Source organism: Myxocyprinus asiaticus, chromosome 32 (assembly GCF_019703515.2).
Source record: "Myxocyprinus asiaticus isolate MX2 ecotype Aquarium Trade chromosome 32, UBuf_Myxa_2, whole genome shotgun sequence".
Taxonomy (NCBI): Eukaryota; Metazoa; Chordata; class Actinopteri; order Cypriniformes; family Catostomidae; genus Myxocyprinus; species Myxocyprinus asiaticus.
The window spans coordinates 18633368-18654875 of record NC_059375.1 but is presented as its reverse complement, the minus strand read 5'-3'; the positions used below and the strand labels follow the sequence as shown (position 1 = coordinate 18654875).

Here is a 21508-nt window from a genome sequence, read left to right as displayed (position 1 = left end):
CATTCTGATGTTTGATGCGAACATTAATTGAAGGTCCTGACCAGTATCTGCTTGATTTTATGCACTGCACTGTTGCCACACAAATGGCTGATTAGATAATCGCATGAATAAGTAGGTGTGCAAGTGTTCCTAATAAAGTGGTCGGTGAGTGTATATACTGTAATAGGCCTCAACGCCATGGCAAGGAATTCTGGGCCTCCTAACTGTATATTGCTCTAGGACCCTTTCATATTTACATTTACATTTACATTTATTCATTTGGCAGACGCTTTTATCCAAAGCGACTTACAAAAGAGGAAAACATGAGGAATCATCTTAAGGAGACAGTGGTATGAAAAGTGCTGTATTACAAAGTATCACTAGCATCATAATAGTATTCAAAACAGAATAAAGTGCAACAGGAATTTTTTTATTTTTATTTTATTTTTATTTTTTTAATGACTGGTTAAGTGCTCATGGAAAAGATGTGTTTTTAGTCGTTTTTTGAAGACAGAGAGTGAGTCAGCTTCACGGATGGAGTTGGGAAGTTCGTTCCACCAACGTGGTACGATGAAGCTGAAAGTCCAGGAAAGTGTTTTGGTGCCTCTTTGTGTTGGTACAACAAGACGATGTTCCTTAGCCAACCACAGGCTTCTAGTGGGCGCATAGCTCTGCATAAATGATTTTAGGTATGCTGGAGCAGACCCAGTGACTGTTCTGTATGCCAGCATCAGAGCCTTGAATTTGATACGTGCAACTGGCAGCCAGTGGAGAGAGACAAGGAGTTGTGTAACATGTGCTCTCTTTGGTTCATTAAAGACCAGACGTGCTGCTGCATTCTGGATCATTTGCAGGGGTCTAATTGCACATGCAGGGAGGCCTGCAATGAGAGCATTACAGTAGTCCAGTCTAGTTATGACAAGTGACTGGACAAGCAGTTGTGTGGCATGTTCAGAGAGGAATTTTTTCATATGAAAAAATACAGTTTCAAATTTGTTTGCACCCTGGAACAGTGGGCCCCTAGAATTGTTACCACCTTTCATCCCATTAGCTATAGCCCTGCTAGATAAATGTCCCTACAACACTTCAGCCTTAAAGGGATAGTTCACCCAAATATTACAATTCTTTAATCATTTACTCACCTTCATGTTGTTTTAAACCCACATGACTAAATTTCTTCTGTGGAACGCAAAAGGAGATGTTATGCAGAATTTTAGCCTCAGTCACTTTCATTGTATGGAAGAACAGTGTAATGAAAGTAAATGGTGACCTAGGCTGTCATTTTGCTTAATATCTTCTTTTGTGTTACATGGAAATAAATTAGTCAAGCGGGTTTGAAACAACATGATGGTGAGTAAATTATGGTGACAGAATTTTCCTTTTGGGGTGAACTATCCCTTAATGAATACAGACAAGAAAGCATTTCAACCACATGTTGAATGAAGTGAGTTAACAAATTTTGTAAATTAAAATTCTTTAATCATTATCACTTTCACAGAAAAACACGTAGACAGATGATTAGCAATATTCAATTTGCATACAGTGTCCGATTATATACTGTATGATATGTAATGCACACTGTTTTTATGAGCAAAAATAATGACTACTAGCACCAAATCCTTGTGCAGTATTTGCTTCTTCATTACACCTACCATGGCTTAAATACATCAGAATACTGAGATTAATTTACCCTTTAATTGACTGTGTAACAGAGCACCTGGTAATTCCCTTTATGGGTGTTACGGTCATATCGGCTCATCAGATTAGGCAACTCATAAACATCCCAAAGTAAACAGATCACGACATATTTAAGTATTTCTAATTAGACAAAACTGTAGCTAAAAATACAACTAGAGATTGAGAAACATCCTAAGAAATCCACTGTTCTACATATAAATGACAAATATTGAAATCTGAATATGAGAATCTGACTAAATAACGGTTAAATGTGTAAATGTTTCAACATGAATAATATTTTAAAGGGTTTTTACAGTTTTTAACATGGCAACATGATCTAAAAAAACATAAATATGAAATGAAATAAAGATAAAATATACCATTAAAGATAAAGATAAAAATACTCTCTCAATTTCTTTTCTGTTCTTTGCTTATCTTTCTATTGACGTCTAAGTGCAATAGTTTTAGTGAGCTCTGTTCTTCCTGCGTTAGGTACATGAGGAGTGGACTCGCTCATCGATTGTCAACACCTTTTGATATCCTTAATATCTGAGTCACTTCTTCTTTTAGCTGCATAGCAAAAGAGGCCTACAATACAGTTATGGAGTATAAATTAGAACATGCTACATAACATGGGCTGGTGCAAAGACCATTGCATACCAAATGTATTGCTTTATCATTTTAAAAACACATTACTTAACAGCATAGCGATCTTAACCTCTTTGTTTTTTGCTACCTTTGGGTCATGCCTACATCAGAAATGGCTTCGGCATTATTTTTATATATATAAAATATAACTCATTTTGGAAAAGTTTGGAACTCTATAGAGTTCACACACCTTTTGACCAATGAATTTCTATGACTTTTCCATGATTTTTCTGGTCGTTTGTGATTAATGCATAATGTACTGCATAAGGTTTTTTTTTTTAAAACCATTTTAAATAGATTGCATTGACAAAAGGTGATTTCTTTCTCATGAAATGAGCATAACAAGAAACATCTGCAGTATATCCAATATATAAATTTTCATGACTTTTGCATGACATTTAGTTAATTTCCATAATTTGTCCAGGTCTGAAAAGTAAATTTGTTAAATTCTCTGATATTTCCAGGGTTTCCATGACCGTGGGAACTCTGTGTGTATTACAGGTTCATAAGGCAGTCATCAATACATTTAATAATATTTGTCACTGCATATGCGGGCAGTGTAACGGTATAAGAAAACCCATACTCAGTGGGGAATATTTTGGGTCTGAAAGTTGGTAAAAACTGTGCTGCCTCCCCAGACAGGCCACTAGACAAGTGCTTAAACTGCATGCTTTATTCTCCGGCTTTATGTGTGGTTGTTTGTCTGGCCGGGCTGCTGTAGCCGGGGGTAATTTTAACATGAATGAAGAGACTGGAGGGAGACATGCTCGACCCATCTGCCTTCAGCAGACGTACATGTCTATAACCTGCAGGACAGATATTACAGAATGAGCTTGTGCAGTTAAAACAGAAAAGTTTGTGTTAATAGCAACAAAAATAGTAATAGTATGCATTCACGAACAGCTGCATACCTGTACGCATACTTGTGAAAGGAAGAGTAAACTGGCCTAGGAAGTCATTTCTTGTGGTGTAGTCATGGTCCTCGACCTTAAAGCGCACTAACACCAGCTCTGGCACATGTAGTATGAACTTGAAGGTGCAGTCCCATCTGGGGTTAAAGCCTGATGGATGGTGGGAGAAAATGTTTTTATTATATTGCTCCCTAGAGGAAAGAAAGTGAGGAATACACACAAAGGGTTTAAAGATCTGCCCGGCTCTCCCAGGACACATCATAACTGATGTACCATTATTGTCGATGCGGTGTGTCTTTTTTTTATTGGTGTCTGTGGGAGCCCCATAAGTCTCCACCCATACAAGGGGGTCCACAATGGAGCTGAGCTTCTCTTTATCAGGTTTAGGCAGCTGCTGGGCAGATATCACCTAAGAGAGGAGACAGAGATGTGAGTGAATGAAGTTACAAACAGCGCTATAGAAGCGTTCATATGTAAATTTTATTGTAAGTGTAAATGTGTTTACACTTCTGAAGTACAGGTATGTATCAATGTAAGTTTAAAGGAATAGTTCCCACACATTAAAATTCTGTCATTATTAACTCACCCTCATGTCATTTCAAACCAGTATGATTTTCTTTCTTACATGGAAAACAAAAGGAAAAAAAATCAAAAAGTCTTCACACATCTTTTTGCCACAAAATGAAAGTGAATAGTGACTCTTCACATCAAGTGAACTCGGGCTTTCAAACTCCATAAAGGACAAATATCACCATAAAATGACCATAAAACCACATGTTTGTCAATGTTTGGTCACGAGATGCACAATAACCAATGAGGTTTGATGTTACGGACGTGTACTGAATACAGGAGTTAATCAATGACTTGAGAATGAAAAGCAACTTAAATTTTGGCCATATCATCATACAAAGTGATCGGATAGCTTCAGAAGACTTGGAAAATAATAATCGGATTGACTACTTTTATTGTGGTTTTTATGTTCTATATGGACCTTAACAGCCTGGAGTCAGTATTCAATTTCATTATAGGGCATTATGACATGTGAAGATTAATATATATATATTTTCCCGGAAGGGAAAAAAAAAAGTCATACGGGTTTGGAGCAACATTATGGTGAGTAATTAATGACATAATTTCATCATTAATGTGTGAACTATTCATTTCAAGTCCGCCAGAAGATGAAATAGATGGTATATAGATAAAACGCATATGGAAACAGAATATTCAATGCAAAAATAATATAGGACGGGACTTGATATAATTCATCTGAAAAGTGGGTGTTCCATAAAACAATAGTGGACTTTCATTTATCTTTTACAAGGGAACATAACAGCATCATACTGTAGTAGATACAGTATATTGTATACAGTATATGTGAAAGTCAAATGTGTGAACACTAACACATTAGAATGAAAGGGATAGTTCACCCAAAAATGAAAATTCTCTCATAATTTACTCACCCACATGCCATCCCAGATGCCAATGACTTTCTTTCTCATGCAGAACACAAACAAAGATTTTTAGAAAAATATCTCAGCTCTGTAGGTCCAAAATCTTGAAAGTCCAAAAAGCACATAAAGGCAGCATAAAAGTGATCCATATGACTCCAGTGTAATGATGCGCTGCTGGCACTGAAAATGGCGATGATAATGACGATGAAATGAAGAACCCAAGTGCAATTTATTAACAAAAGTGATATCCACAAAACCCTAACTACAAACATGAAAAATAAACATGAACTTGACTTAAACTTGACTAGACATGAACAACGTTACCAAACACAATACCTGACAAACAACAATGGAAAACATGAGGGCTTAAATACATGGACATGGGAGAACATAACCAATGAACAAACAGAACTCTAAACAAGATAATCAAACAATGAACCAATGAAAACAAGACACATGAACATGGAGGGAAAACAGGACATTACATGACTAAGTAACATATGACATGAAACAGGAACTAGAATACAAAATAAAAGACATGATATACATGAACACACACATTAAACATTACATCCAGTGGTTAAATCCATATCTTAGGTAGCGATATGATAGGTGTGGGTTAGAAACAGATCAATATTTAAATCCTTTTTTACTATAAATTCTCCTCCCTGCCCAGTAGGTGGCGATATTCACAAAGCATGCAAATTGCCAAAAACAAAAGAAGAATGTGAAAATGGAAACTGATTGTAAAAAAAAAAAAAAAAAAAAAAAAAAAAAGATTTAAAAATATTGATCTGTTTCTTACCCAGACCTATAATATCACTTCTGATGACATGGATTTAACCACTGAAGTCTTCTGGATTATTTGAATGCTGCCTTTATGTGCTTTTTGGACCATCAAAATTTTGGTACCCTTTCGCTTGCATTGTGAGGAAATACAGAGCTGAGATATTCTTCCAAAAAAGAAAGTAATAAACATCTGGGATGGCATGAGGGTAAGTAAGTGATGAGAGAATTTTTATTTTTGGTTGAACTATCTCTTTAAGCATCAAAATCTTTCTAACAGAAAACAGAGAAGCAAAATACTTCTCAATAATTTTGGGGGTTGGTTGTCATAAAGAGGCCTGTGTTGTTTGCTTTACCTTGATGGTGAGCAGGGTTGGGTTGTGGCCAGGCCCTCCACCAGTGTTCTCAGGGTTAAACTCTGAATCAGGCTGGCACATAAAGCTTGGTTTTAGCACGTAGCCACAGCGTCCGTTTGGTAAAAAACGACCTCTGTTTAGATCCATCTCTTCACAGTGAGTTTGAAAGTTCAATGCCACTGCAAAATAATTGTTCTGTTAGTCATAAATGTGTATTATGGGACTTGCATGATTACTTATAAGTCGACTGGTAAAAGTAGCTGACTATTCAGCGGGCCCCACTCGCTTATAGTTTCTTTCAGCCTCTGGGCGACACTTGATTAATTTCAGGGTGTTTCACAAGAAAATTTACCTGAATGTGAACACTTTAAATGGCCACTTTAACATGCTTTGTGATCATAAAGCGCTTTAAGTTGACCTAATTTTCACTTTCACGTATATATATCCAAATTCCAAACACATATGAATATATTTGCAATAACACCGGGACACAGTTTGTGGGCAGAGGAATTTTCCTTCTGCTGTCACCAGTGCTGGTCCTCCCTATACGCAAACTGCACAAGTTGTGTAAGGCCTCTGAACCTCCAATACAAGTGAATGGTGACCAGAGCTTTGAATCACATAAAGACCACATAAAAGTAATCCATTAGACTCCAGTGGTTGAACCCATGTCTTCTGAAGTGATATGATAGGTGTGGTGAGAAACAGATCAATGTTTAAGTCCTTTTTTACCATAAATCTCCATTTTCACTTTCACATCCATAATTTGGAAAGAATGTAAAATTGAAAGTGGAAATTTATAGTAAAATAGGACATAAACATTGATCTGTTTCTCACCCACACCTATTTTATAGCTTCAAAAGACATATTAAATCACTGGAGTTGTATGGATAACCTTTATGTTGCCTTTATGTGATTTTTGGAGCTTCAAATGTCTGGTCACCATTCATTTGCATTGTAAGGACCATCAGAGCTGAGATATTCTTCTAAAAATCTTTGTTTGTGTCCAGCAGAAGAAAGAAAGTCATACACATCTGGGATGGCATGAGGGTGAGTAAATGATGAGAGAAGAATATACATTTTTGGGTTAACTATCTCTTTAAGAACAGGGCACAAACTATGCAGAGTAATTGCTATTTATTTAACATATTTAATAATAAACACAACCAAAACTGAAGTCAACTTTAAGTTAGATCTTGAGATTTTAAGAATTGATATCGACATTGTTCAAATGAAGATTGCTATTAATTGTAAAATCAATATTTTTACCCATCCCTAAATATTGTATATGTCATGAGTGCACATTAAGGCATGCAAAATCAAAGTTTTGCTTAGGACTGGCACTGTCTGCCACCATATAGAACAAGTGCTACTTCTGAAGTCATAGGACTCCCGACTCCCAGCGAGTCAACTTATCAAATAGCGATGGACATACAGTAATCTGCATGATTTTTTCCTTTTCTTTATTTCAATGATGTTTACCCAGCTGACAGCCAGCGTTCCACATGTCTTGAGGGTTGTAGTTGGAGGATTGCACCCGCTGACCAGATGGGTAGATTCTGCTCAATTGCATGCTGTTGTGACGCACAAAGAACTTCCCTATAAATGAGAGAGAAATTTAACAAGGACCCACTCAAACAAACACTCATAAAACAGTTCAGTTATTCAGTGTTTGATACACTGAAACAAGCTGAGTACTGTACACTGAGTACAATAATGATTATCACTATAATTGTGCTATAAAATAATGTACAGACACAAGGTTTGAGGTCTGTATTTAAAGGTGAAGTGTGTCATTTTTTGTTGCAATACTTTCACCTTTGTGTTTATAAAAAACACACACACACCAAAGTAAAGTTTTGAAGATGCTGAGTTCAAAAAGTAGTCTAAATTCAGAAAAGAGCTTGCACACTTATTTCTTGCTCCAAAAATATCTTTAATAAATAACTATGTGGTTTACATTTCGACCCACAAAAGAAAGACTCTTAAAGGTGCACTCAGTAATGTTTTTTCTTATTTAAAGTTAGTTTACTTCTAAAGAAATGAATAGTAATTTTGCAACATACCTGTATGTATAAAATCATGACCACTCATGTGAGATGAAGAGTTCAGTCATATCAGTAACCTTATAAAAGCTCTTTGATTCTACATGGTACAGGGGCACCTTATGGGAGCAGAAATGTCAGAATCACACGACCAGCTGAATACTACTCATTTAATCTCAGTAACTGCCCTGTTATTGGACACTTTCATTCATAAATTCAATTAATCCTGGCTTACTGTGCATAATGAATTACAACAATGGCCTTATTTACTGAAAACTACTGTGTTTGAATAATGCATCCAAGCCACTAGGTGTCAGTGTAAGCTATACTTCGACATAATTCAAAATATTGCTGAGTGCACCATTTATGTGGATGAACTATAAGTAAGCCATTTGTAGGTTGACTTCCCAGAAATGTTTTATCAGAGTGGCTATGTTGCGCTTTCAAAACATTGCTTTGTGTGTTTGAGCATCCCGGCCAGTCCGACACAACAACACTGGCTCTATTCAATTGGCTTGAGCTTGAGGCAAGACTATCTGTTTGACCGACCAAAGGAGGAAATGGGAAATGTTTGAGGAACCTGTCTGAAAACATTATTATTTCAAACATCATTATTTTTGCAATTCCACTGATGCCACTAGTGGTGCATAAATTACACACTTGAAGAAAAAACACATTTACAGTTAGACAAACACTACCAAACATGCACTTGCAAACAATACCTGACTCTTTGATAAGTTTCAATGCATCACTCTCAGAGAAAGAGGACATCTCATTGGGAGGTTTCTTGGCAAATTGATCAAATCCTTTGAAGGAAACACCGCAGGTGTACACCACCAGATCAGACAGCTCTGGACTCAACTTAGAAACCTTTTTAGGAAAAGTACAAATACGCTGGAGAGCAATACAAACCAGAGATATACACCAACACATGCATGCAAACACACAGAGACAGACATACAGAAAAACACAAAACACATTGAGACAAAATGGACATGCACAAAAATGTTAATGTATCATTAATGTATCTAGTGATGGATAGATACATTTAAAATCATCTCATACACCGATCAGCCACAAGGTTAAAAACACCTGCCTAATTTTGTGTAGGTCCCCCGTGTCCCGCCAAAACAGCGCCAACCCGCATCTCAGAACAGCATTCTGAGATGATATTCTCCTCACCACAATTGTACAGAGCGGTTATATGAGTTACCATAGATTATGTCAGTTCGAACCAGTCTGGCCATTCTCCGCTGACCTCTCTCATCAACAAGGCGTTTCCATCCACAGAACTGCTGCTCACTGGATGTTTTTTGTTCTTGGCATCATTTGGAGTAAATTCTAGAGACTGTTGTGTGTGAAAATCCCAGGAGATCAGCAGTTACAGAAATACTCAAACCAGCCTATCTGGCACCAACAATCATGCCATGGTCCAAATAATTTAGATTACATTTTTTACCCATTCTGATGGTTGATGTGAACATTAACTGAAGGTCCTGACCAGTATATGCATGATTTTATGTACTGCACTGCTGACACACGATTGGCTGATAAGATAATCGCATGGATGATTGTTGGTGCCAGATGGGCTGGTTTGAGTATTTCTGTAACTGCTGATCTCCTGGGATTTTCACACACAACAGTCTCTAGAATTTACTCCGAATGGTGCCAATAACAAAAAACATCCAGTGAGCGGCAGTTCTGTGGATGGAAACGCCTTGTTGATGAGAGAGTCAACAGAGAATGGCCAGACTGGTTCGAACTGACAAAGTCTACAGTAACTCATATAACCACTCTGTACAATTGTGGTGAGAAGAATATCATCTCAGAATGCTATTCTGAGATGCGGGTTGGTGCTGTTTTGGCAGCAAGAGGGGGACCTACACAATATTAGGCAGGTGGTTTTAATGTTGTGGCTGATCGGTGTATGTAGGTAGTTGACATGACATGTCAAGCATTGACAGTAGAGTCCTGCAGTGTGGCGATACTTCATAAAAAACAAAATGTTTTTAAATCTTGTATAATAATAATACATGCAGACCTCATATTATTGGAATGTTCTGGGTTCAATAGTTCCTCGTAAACACTGGAACGTCCATAAATCCCTGATTTTACGACACTGTTGTGTTAACACGTATATAGTTACAAGATGCAGTTACATACAGGTCCCATTCACTTCCATTGTATGTGCCTTACTGTAACCAAAATTTCTGTTTTTGTTTTTTTAAAAGAGGGACGAGACTAAATAATTTTTGTGGTAATCAACATTATGCCACAAATGCTGTCAGTTGAGATTAACTTGTATTGGACCTAAAACATTCCTTTAATTGGACACCTATGTGGAATATTTGTACTTTTAAACTCATTTGTCACACTGCAGGTCTATTGTATATCTGCACAAATTTACTAACAAATTTCAAACTACTCAGACAATAAACGGAACTGGACAGAACAGTAAAAAGCACAGGACAGAAAGTGCATGCTAAAAATGGTTTCTGTATGTTGATAAAGGTTTGGATCAGGGATACTCAAATTACTGTACTTGGAAGCCTCTTTTTTAGAAAATGCTGGGTAACCAGGTTCCAGTGAAAAATATGACCTGGTAATTAATTTAACACACATTTGAATATGCTGCAAACAGCTGTGACTACGCATCAATCACTGATGTCAGTATGTGCATATCCTGATGCTTTCCTTATAATCAACACGCTTGCTTAAAGGGGTCATGAAATGGAGAATCTAATTTTCCTTGATATTAAGACATATAAGAGGTAACTATTATAAAAATATACTGTAAATTTCAGAACTCAAAACTTCCTGCCCAGTCTAAAAAGAGCATGTATCGTTGCCACCCTGCTGAAACATCTCGTTTTGAAATCTGTTGGTTCGTGACATCATGAAACATTGCTCATTTGTATTTACACATCTCAAAACATGCGTCATCGCACCCTTGGCCCCGCCCACTGACACGCAGTTCAAGAGGAGGCCTTGTGTGGCTAACTATTCCTAACATAACACCTATGGGGACCAATCTGGACTATTTAGAATTATTTTGTACATAAACATGAACTGACACAGTTTCAAGTTACAACTCTGAAATGGAGAAGCAATTCTCTCATTGATCTGCTGCCTCTTGTTCATTTGAGCATGGATGCTTTCTTTCGCCCATCTACGCTATTTAAAATTTTTGGTGTATGTAAAAATAGGACGTCTTTGACGAAGGACGATGGACGTGTTTCACTGTTTCGATGTGTTTCTGCCGATGTGCACCTCAGTGGGCCTTCAGTATGTGTGTGCGTAATTTGACCGTTCTTTGGACTTTGATGTGTTAATTTTTATCCTGCTCATGTCAGCATGGATTGCTTGTGAACAGTAAAAATACGATTCAAGCTTTGCAAAGGAACTGTTATTGAAGGATGGGGCAGTTAAAAACACTTCAAAAACATAAGTAAACCGTTTCATTTATTAATATTTCAAATGCCATGACTGTTTGATAGTTTATGTTGCCCTGTGTTAACAGTTGTGCTTGAGATGAACAGTTTCATATATTCCGATGCAATGTGTTGGATTTTGTTTTATAATGACAAGGTTTATTCTCTTTCGATTGAGTTTGCTAAATTTGAGGGGCTGCATGATGTTAGCCAATCATAACAGTGGGCATTTACGTTGAAGTTTTAAGGAGGTGCTTAGGCCAAAACCAAGTGTTTCAGACAGAGGGTCAAAAACAGGGTGGAAAATGATCATATATTACTAAATTGTGACTGTTTTGGTACAAAAAAACTTTTATAACATTATCATTGGACCTCAGGGAAGATAATACAGTTATTTTAAAAAAAGCACTTCATGACCCCTTTAAACCCGGATTGTGGATGGTGGGCCAATGAATGATAACCTTGTGGGAGGGGCCAGGACTTTGCGTATCCCTGCTTTAGAACAAACATAGGCATGGCGTACAGACAGAGACAACACACACATATACCTTACGGGCTTTAGGTTTACTTTCAGCTTTGGATTCATCTTCTGAGGAGCTTGAGTCAGAGCTAGAGGTGTCCTGCTCTACTTTATTTTTCTTTCCTTTTAGCAAGATCTTTCCTTTTAGGTCCTACCACAAAATGAACACAACACAATTTCAGTGTTATACTGCCATTTCCATTGGTAAATGCTCAAATTTCATTTCACCAAATAGTGATCATAGTGCTTGTAATTAACAGGTGTGTATTATTTTCTACAGAAAAACAACTCTCAAACTAATCTCAAAACTTCTTAAGCCTTTTTAAAGGACATTTTAATGCATACTAGCACACAATGGTACCACAGCACCTTGAAGTATGATATCAATATCATGACATTACACATACTGCATAAAGGGGTCTATTTTCATGAGTGCGCAAAGCAAACTACATCGTATCCAATTTTCGTGAGAGCGCAATTTTCGTGCGGGCACAAAGCGCAAGTGGGCGTGGGTGGGAGTATGCGCTATCTGTGGGTGTATGCAGTGGTGCCTCTAGCTGTACGGCTGTACACACTGTGCATACCAGGAGCACTCCGACTGACCTGAGAAACATTTTCTCGCAGAATCACCAATCATGAAGTGTGTCCCGTATTTCTGAAGGCTGTTTAAAAGAACAAGCAATGCCCAATTTGGCAATGAATAATTATTTTGAGTCAGTTCTTTTCAGTGAATTGGTCAAATGGGCTCTCAAAACATAGGTATAGCTGCAGGCCGGAGACCTCCAAATGGGGGTGGAATCTCCAAAAGAGGGCAGGGTTACTCTAAAAAGGGGCAGGGTTACTCCAAAAGGGGGTTGAACCAACTCAAAAAGGGGGAGTCACTTCCACTCATGGTTAAGGTTAGGGAAAGGGTTAGGTTAAGGGCTCCCTATCCACAATATTCTTGAGTCCCATGACGCTTTGCAGGCGATGTGGGCAGAACTTCCGGCTAAGCGTAAACAATCATTATGTTATGTCCTAACGCAGCATTAAAAATGACAAAAACTTGAGAACAAATGATCACAGAATTATAGCGAGGTGATATTGTTCTTCCTCACCTATCTGTTAATGATTATGACAGAAAAAACGATCAAACATGGATATATGATCCAATTTGCACATCGGCCGCCCCGTTTCAACGGTGTTCTGTCTTCCACGGTTCCGTCCGAAGACGCCCCAGTGTTATGAGCCAAAATACACAATCTTCTAGCAAAGAACGCGACAGAGGTTGTTTCATATGAATTAATAAGCCTGCTGTCCGAATGCGTGGCAAGTCCTCACGGACATATCAGAGCTGGTGTTTACAACAATCGATCACAATCTGTGGTCTGACCACACGATATGCCGGTGTTGCGTGCACAGACTGTGACACAGCGGGATTTACAGCCGTTAATTCCTCATCCTGGAGAAGGCCGGTCGGCTTCGTCCCATTCTAGTTCTGAGACGCCTGAATCGCATGCTCGGAAGCTCAGAAACAGATCTTATCACACATCCATCCTCAGGACTGATTTGTGACAATAGATCTGAAGGATGCCTACTTCATGTACCAATTGCACCACGTTACAGACGTCTTTTTATATTCACATTTGAGGGAACTGCGTATCAGTTTAAAATCTTTAATTTCAGTCTATTTCTGGCTCCCCGCATGTTCATGAAATTTATCGATGCGGCGCTCGCCCCATTGAAAATGAACAGTGTGTGTTTCGAATTACCTCAGCTATTGGTTATTACTAGCCAATCATAAGAACTACTGAGCGAGCACAGAGACTTACTGCTTTGCATATGGAAAATCTGGTCTAATGTCAATTGGCGAAAAGCACACTTTTCCCCAGCCAGTAAATCTCCTTTTTAGGAATTCATGCATACGCACCTCATGAACAAGCACATACAGACCATTCTTCGGTGTCTGTTTCAGTTCAAATTGAAAAAACATTACCACTGAAGTAATTTCATTTTCCTGTGCATTGCGGTAACTCGTCACTGTCTGGCTGCTCTAGCACCATGGACAGCGCCAGCCTTTTTCCAACAAGGTGTTATGCTGGGTCAAGTTTTCAGAAAGAAAGTGCTGACCGCAAATGCATCCAACACAGGTTGGGGCGCGGTGTGTAATGGATGCCCAACTTTCAACACCTGCAAACAGGTGCGAAACGGCCGTGACATGTCAACCACCTAGAGCTACTGGCTGTCTTTCTAGCTTTGAGAAATTTTCTTTCCGATATTTTGAATCACCACATTCTGATTCGTTCGGACAACAACAGTAGGCCAGTGAAATGCAAGTATGTTCTTCCCCCCCTGCGTCTCCTTCATTCTGTCATCAGCAAATTCTGGATGGACATGAAAACAGTTCTGTTAATTGCGCCGAAATGGCCCAATCAGCCATGGTTTCCGGAAATGATAGAGATGTTATACAGCTCGCCATGGGAAATACAGCTGAGGAGGGATCTCCTCTCTCAGGCACAAGGCACAATCTGGCATCCCCAGCCCAAGCTGTGGAACCTGCATGTGTGGCCCCTGAACGGAGCACACTAAACGCGTCAGAAGTGACGCATTCAGTCATGAACACCATTTTACAGGCCAGAGCACCGTCCACGAGATGCCTCTACGCACTAAAATGGAATGTGTTCACTGATTGGTGTCTTTCACATGGCAAAGACCCAGTAAACATGCCCTATACATGAAATTCTCATTTTTCTTCAAGAGCGAATAGACACAGGACCCACTCCGTCAATGCTCAAAGCTTATGTGGCGACTATATCTGTGTATCACACACCTAAAGCCAGCACCACTATAGGCAAGCATGATTTAATCATAAAGTTCCTTACAGTCTACAGTCCTGACTTGGGACCTAACTTTGGTCCTAAAACCGCTCACAGGGCCCCCCTTTAAGCCTTTGGACTCTGTTGATTTGCGCATGCTCTCCATTAAGACCCCACTACTGCTGGCTCTGGCCTCAGTAAAATGGGTCGGTGACTTGCACTATCAATTGACAATTCAAGTCTGGAGTTTGGCTCCGGTCTTTCAAAAGCCACTGTCAAACCCTGAAAAGGCCTTGTGCCTAAGGTTCTAACCATGCCCTTCAGAGTGCAGGTGGTTCACCTTCAAGCTTTCTTCCCTCCATTTATTTCGGATGAGGAACAATCCTTGCATTTGTTATGCCCTGTGCGGGCGCTACATGCATATGTGGAGTGAACCCACCAATTCAGACTGTCTGATCAGCTCTTTGTGTGCTATGGAGGATGCACGAAAGGAATGTCTGTCTCCAAGCAAAGACTTCTCACTGGATCATTGATGCGATTGCCCTGGCTTATGAGTCGCAGGGTAAGATCTGCCAAATTGGTGTTAAAGAACACTCAACTAGAGGCGTGGCCTCCTCATGGTCATGGAAGAATGATGTGTCTTTACAAGACATATGTTTTGCAGCAGGATGGTCTCTCAAAACACATTCGCAAGGTTCTACAACCTAGATGTAAGGTTTTATTAAGCAGATTTCTGTGCGTACTCACAGGTGAAATCCTGCAGGTGCCCATGGGTGTATGCGTGCAAACTGGGGGTGAATTCATATCAATCATATCAATAAATTAATTTAATTTTTCAAAATCAAAATTGACCGGTAGAAGTTAAGAGCGTGCCAGTACAATCACTGTTAATACTAGCCATGATTTGTGCATCAGAAGATGAAAATTATTAATAATACTTACATTGTATACAATTTAATGGAGCGTGAATTCAAATCCTGATGAGAACCACATTTTCCAATGCATATAAAAGGAGAGTGTCACTAGAAATATGTCTGACATTCAGCAGTGCAGTTAATGCACAAAAGAATGTGAGTCCATTTGTCTATTCTTCTAATTCATTGCATAAAGTCTGTTTACACTACCAACTTCTTATGAATGTGCTGTCTTTGTTTATATTGCTGGTGCTTGACAGGGAATGGACTAAATAGCAGGATGCAGATGGTGGTGGAGAAGAACCTCAGAATTAAATAGCACTTGACCCAGCCCATTAGTGCTTTGCACGCATAATTCCACCAACCCACTTGCACGTGCTTGCACGAAAATACCTAAACCTCCTGCTCATGCCAATTGGCAATTGTGTGTATGACTTATGGCATAGCACTGCACTTAATGCTACCACTCTTAAAATAGGGCCCAGTATATTTAAAGTATTACATAAATATAAGTTTTGGTACATGCATAAATGACTGGGACAATTAAATAGCAATAGATTATCCACAATGTATTCAAAAGCACTTCTCAGATATCTTTACATCTGGTGTATATGAGAAGTATCTTTATACAGGTAGAGTTATAATGAATACCTCTGCAAGGTATATGCAATTCTTAGATATTCTCACAGTTAACACAGAAAAATACGAACTATAGGGAATTCCTCTGCAGGGCATATTGTGTTTTTGCATAAAATTCAAAACAGGCAACAAAGAAGAGAGACTGTTCTACCAAACTGATTTTAGAGTACATTTTATGAAAACTGTAAAGGTAAAATAGCTGAACTCCAATCCTCATTACCTCTGGTGATGGTAGGCATTCAAGTGGCTTGTCATTGAGAGGTTTGGTAAGCAGTTTGTCCCCTAGAATGGAGCACAGCTGCCGTGCCAGAATTGTCTGCTGCTCCACAGAGCAGTGGTTTTCCAGAGACAAAATAAGAGGATATGGAGAAGCCTACAAAACAATAATTTGTCCATTAATGTATTTTATTTGAATTCATTTTAACCAGGCAGGACTCATTTTTAAGGACTGTAAAGAGATAGTTATTTGGCATATAGGATAGCAATAATGTACTTATTTCTTTTCTTTAAAGCGGAAATTTTGTTACTCAAATAACATGTGAAGAGATTAGCCAATCATAACAGAGGTAATTTACATATAGAAGTCTAAAACGTGCAGCAGCAAAAGAGCCTACTTAATTCTAAAGGTCAAAGAGAGGGTAAAGAAATTTCATATAAAACTAAATTATGACGTTTTTGGTGCAAAAAACCATTAATAACATTATACAACAATTTGTTCCAGAAGCAACATTTGAAGAGTGCAGGTATTTAGTATAACAGCACTGGGGCGCTTCACTGTTTCTATCACTCCACTTGTTCTGTGATCCTGCTATGGTTTTGACTAGAACCATTTTCGTTACCACAGCAATGTTTTGATAGTGTGTGAGTTAACTAAAATTGAGTCACAGTGTTTACACTGTCCAGGGAAGAGAACTTTCCTGTGCTCACCCTGAAGGCATATTCAGCGATGGCCTCCAACACTTCCTTTAATGGCACCTTGGTTGTGAGAGTGTGTCCATGGTAAATAATTGGCTCCTTATCCCCATCCCAACAGTCCAGTTCCACACAGCGGCAGCCGTTGCAAAGGGCCCTGCACCCCAAACAAACATCACTTTTACAATCTTAACAAAGTATTAAAGAGCACCTATTATGGTTTTTAAATGTGTCTAATTTTGTTTTAAAGGTCTCATACAATAGATTTACATCCAAGGTCAAAAAACACTTTAATTTCCTCATAATTTAAATTGCAGCATTACCTTTTTTCCCCAGTGTCAAAAACAACTCGTTCAATGATCCGTTCTAAAGGATTCATTATAAACTCCTCCTTTCAGAAAGCCTACTCTGCTCTGATTGGTCAGATGTCCCAGTCTGTTGTGATTGGTCTACCGCTTAGTGTAGTGTTTGAGGGTGGGTCAAAGCTGTTCGTGAGCAGCCAATAAAGACCAGAGACGGGTTTTTTGTTACCAAATTACATAGGTTAGTACAGGAAGTAAGTCTGGAATTACTAACGACTCATTTCAGGTGTTCAGGATCGGTTCTTTCTTTTGGGAGTCAATAACTATATAACACATTATATGAACGGTAATATTTGAAAGACCATAATAGGTGCTCTTTAAAAAATAAATGTATTTGTTTGTTTGTTTTTTCAAAGTTTTCTTTCAAATTAACAACCTGTTTTTCTACAATACAGAATGCAAATAAGTAAGATACTGATCAGATTCTGTGCATAATAAATTTCATCCCTCCATTAAAAAAAGTAGAGGAGATCAACAAAAAATAGCAAAGTTGCCTATGTGTTTTAGGGTTTAAGGGATAGTTCACCCAAAAATGAAATTTACTTATTATTTACTCACCCTCATATTATTTTAAACCAATATTACTTTTTTTTTTTCGGTACACAAAGGGAGGAATTTTGAAAAAATATTGTGCTCGCTGATGTCATACAATGGCAGTGGATGGTGACCACCTCTTCAAGCATCAAAAGGACACAAAAGTTTAATTCAGAAGTCTAACTAATTATTCCATGTGAGTCATGCCTTGTTCTGAAGGCATATGATAAGGTTTGGTGAGAAACAAACAGAAATCTAATTTGTTAGTGAAAATCTTGACCAATTGTTGCTCCCATGTGCGCTTTAATAAGAGTGTACGAGAGCAGCACTTCACGCAGCCCACGCTCGTAAGATGGGGCATTCAAGCGAGAACTCGCTTTGTTTAAGTACAATCGGATCACTACAGAGATATTAACAACAAAAAACAACACAGCTGTAACAAACTTACAAAACATGTCTTAAGAGTTTGAAGTCAAAGAGGAGATGCATTTCTATGCCCAGCCCTATTTGTTGGAATTGGAGCAACCGGTGTAATTCAAGCGAGTTTTCGCTTGAACGCCCCATCTCGCAGAGCGTGGGCTGCGCGAACAGCTGGTCTCGTGAACTCTCATGAACACGCACAGGAAAGCAACAATTGGTCAAGATTTACACTAAATAATAAATTAGATTTCAGTTTGTTTCTCACCAAACCTTAACATATGCCTTCAAAACAAGACATGAGTCACGTGGAATCATTTGTTGGACTTCTGAATTATATTTTTGCATCCTTCTGAAGCTTAAAGAGGTGGTCACCATCCATTGTATGACAATGGCAAACAGAATAATTGTTCAAAATTTCTCCCTTTGTGTACCGAAAAAGAAAGGAAGTTATATGGATTAAGAACAACACAAGGGTGAGTAAATAATGACTGAATTTAAATTTTTTGGGTGAACTATCCCCTTTAACTACAAGAATATTAATATTAATCAAAATAAGGCATTATGTGTATGTATGTACAGCATGTTGCTTAGACCTTCAGAGATGACAATTAACTAAATGCTGAAAAAAAAACAAAAAAAACATTAGATAACTATGTGGTACTTGGATGTTCTGATTTGATCAAAGTTGGTACTTGGCCTGAGAGGTTTGAGAACCACTGCTGTAGAGAAAGCTTGTCTGTGTGAAAGGTCATTTCGTCAAATATGCTTGTATGTGTGTATTTGTTATCTGCTTAAAGGGCCAGTGCCACTGCCTTTTGAGATGTATGTGTGACCACTGTACCTGATATAAGGCTCTGCACTGCTCTCACTCATGAGCTGGTCTTTAGTGAGGTAGGTGTTGTGTGAGGAGGAGATAAAGTAGTGACTGAGTGGCTGGCTCATTTCCTGGTAAACTCTGCCGTGATCCGGGTTATACACGTTATTCTCCTTAGACAGCATGTACATAGTGAAGCCATTGGGGGTCATGAACTGGTTCTTTTGGGCTGCAGGGGACAGAACACAGACACATCTGTAGGCTCAGTGCTACAAGCTTGACAAACACATCCACATCCAAAAATCTTCTTTTGGAAAGGCATAGAGATGTAATAGTGGATTTTGGAGCAAATGAGAATGCAAAAATATCAATTTCTATAGTCCCCCATGTTTATTCTTCTATAGTTCACTTCCACATTTCAAACCCCAAAATGTGAAAAGGGTCCACTCTCCAATCTAATGTTTTTCATCACAAATATTTCTAGATGTTTTCTAGCAGGGATTGTCTTTAAGAATACCAAAACAACAGCACAAATACCCCATTCATTGAGCTCATAGGTGAAGATGAGGCTCTGCGCATGTATGAGTGTGTTGTCCTCGCCCTGGTCTTTCAGGAATTGCCGCAAATCCACGGTGGACAGGACGCAACCATTAGCTGAATACTGATGGAACACAGCATCCAACTCAGGCCGACGCAGCAGCTCACGACAAAACAGCTCAATCTCTTCACTATCCAGTCGTCCATCTGCTGACTTGTCACACTTCTGTTAAACAAAGATACACACAAAGCAAACACAGAAATTCTTACAGGCTTTACACAGGATACATTATTGCAAATTCAGACGAAGCATATTAGAATGGACCAGAATACAGTTGTCTCAAGACATTTTAAAAAGTTGAACTTCTCTAAACTTGACATGGTTTCTTATAAACATGGCATTCATGCAGCGAGAAAATAAAAAAAGAGCAAGACGCTTCATTATGGTCAACAAGGTCTGACAGGATGCATTCTTGGGTCCAAATAATGAATAATTAAATAAGTAATTGTTTTTCCATGTAAACATGCCATAAAGACTAGATGGGCACCTGCATCTAGCTGATTTTAAAATCAAGCACACCTCAGTGAACAGCCCCTTTGAATGTCTGTATTAAGATCGCAAAAGTGGCACTGAATGATTCACCAAATATTACACCATGTAAGAAACTATGCATGCACACTGTTACTTCATGTTCTTAAATTCCATTTTGTCTTTTGTGTTCATTATTGCCTGTTGTTTATTCAGCTACACAGGTAGATCTGTTCTGTGACTGAAGTCACTCAAGTGTTTGCATTTGAAACATCTCAAAACAGGTCAAGTGCTGCTTGGGTAGAAAAGCACACCTTGAAGAGGCTGGAAGCATACTCCTCATTCAAGTCTATGTTGATCATCTGTAGAAGCGTCTGCACCTCTTCATAAGACATCTTCCCATCTTGATTAATGTCAGCTTGTTTCAGGTAAGCATTGATCCAGGTGAGAGTGGTCAAGGGTCAATAGGTTAAATGTTTTTTGTGGCCCAAAGGGTAACAATAAATAAGACACTGACATCTCCTTGAATAAGATGCAGACCCCAATGTTATTTTCATTAACAAAAACTATAATGAAAACTAAAAGAAAACCTTTCATGAACTGAAATAAAAAATAATATAATTTGGAAAACCTGAAAGTTTGCATTACTCCAAAACGAACAAAAACAAAATACAAATAACCACAAATAAATGTACATTTTTTTATTCGTAGTGTATTATATATATCTGAAATCATTTAAGCTCTGAAGGTGCTTTTACAGATTTCTTGTTTTAGTGGCATACCCAAAATTAAGGCTTATAACAAAAAAAAAACAACAACAACAAAAAAAAAAAAAAAGAAAAGAAAAAAAAAACAAGGAGGGTCAAGTGTTTGGTTTCATTTTAAAGAATACTTTTCATATTTTTTAAAGATATAGATTATGATACATTTTGAGACTCTCAGCCTAAGAAAATGCTGAAAAAAACCCCTAAAATTTTAAACTAAACTTAAAAATTAACTTTTTTTCCTTATTTTTCTGATTTGACATTATATATCTCAGTGTGTAAATAAGATACACTTGAAGTCAGAAGTTTACATTCACTTAGGTTGAAGTCATTAAAACAAATGTTTTAACCACTCCACAGATTTCATATTAGCAAACTATAGTTTTGGAAAGCCGATTAGGACATATACTTTGTGTATGACACGAGTAATTTTTCCAACAATTGTTTACAGACGGATTCACTTTTAATTGACTATATCACAATT

General features: G+C 38.1%; 1 protein-coding gene across 4 annotated transcripts in view; it reads right to left on the bottom strand.

Moving 5' to 3' along the window:
- Positions 1-447: 447 nt before the first annotated feature.
- plcd3b (phospholipase C, delta 3b) overlaps positions 448-21508 on the bottom strand; it is a 37347-nt gene continuing 16286 nt past the window's right edge. For all 4 annotated transcript variants that reach the window (XM_051667452.1, XM_051667454.1, XM_051667451.1 and 1 more), the window contains exons 5-16: positions 20575-20704; positions 19732-19957; positions 19222-19423; positions 17080-17221; positions 16373-16525; positions 11833-11955; positions 8576-8723; positions 7291-7407; positions 5809-5987; positions 3489-3624; positions 3216-3365; positions 448-3110 (exon numbers count right to left, since the gene is read on the bottom strand). In XM_051667452.1, the coding sequence (XP_051523412.1) occupies positions 2977-3110; positions 3216-3365; positions 3489-3624; positions 5809-5987; positions 7291-7407; positions 8576-8723; positions 11833-11955; positions 16373-16525; positions 17080-17221; positions 19222-19423; positions 19732-19957; positions 20575-20704 (1840 nt within the window). In that variant the 3' untranslated portion in view covers positions 448-2976. The remainder of the gene's footprint in view (positions 3111-3215; positions 3366-3488; positions 3625-5808; positions 5988-7290; positions 7408-8575; positions 8724-11832; positions 11956-16372; positions 16526-17079; positions 17222-19221; positions 19424-19731; positions 19958-20574; positions 20705-21508) is intronic.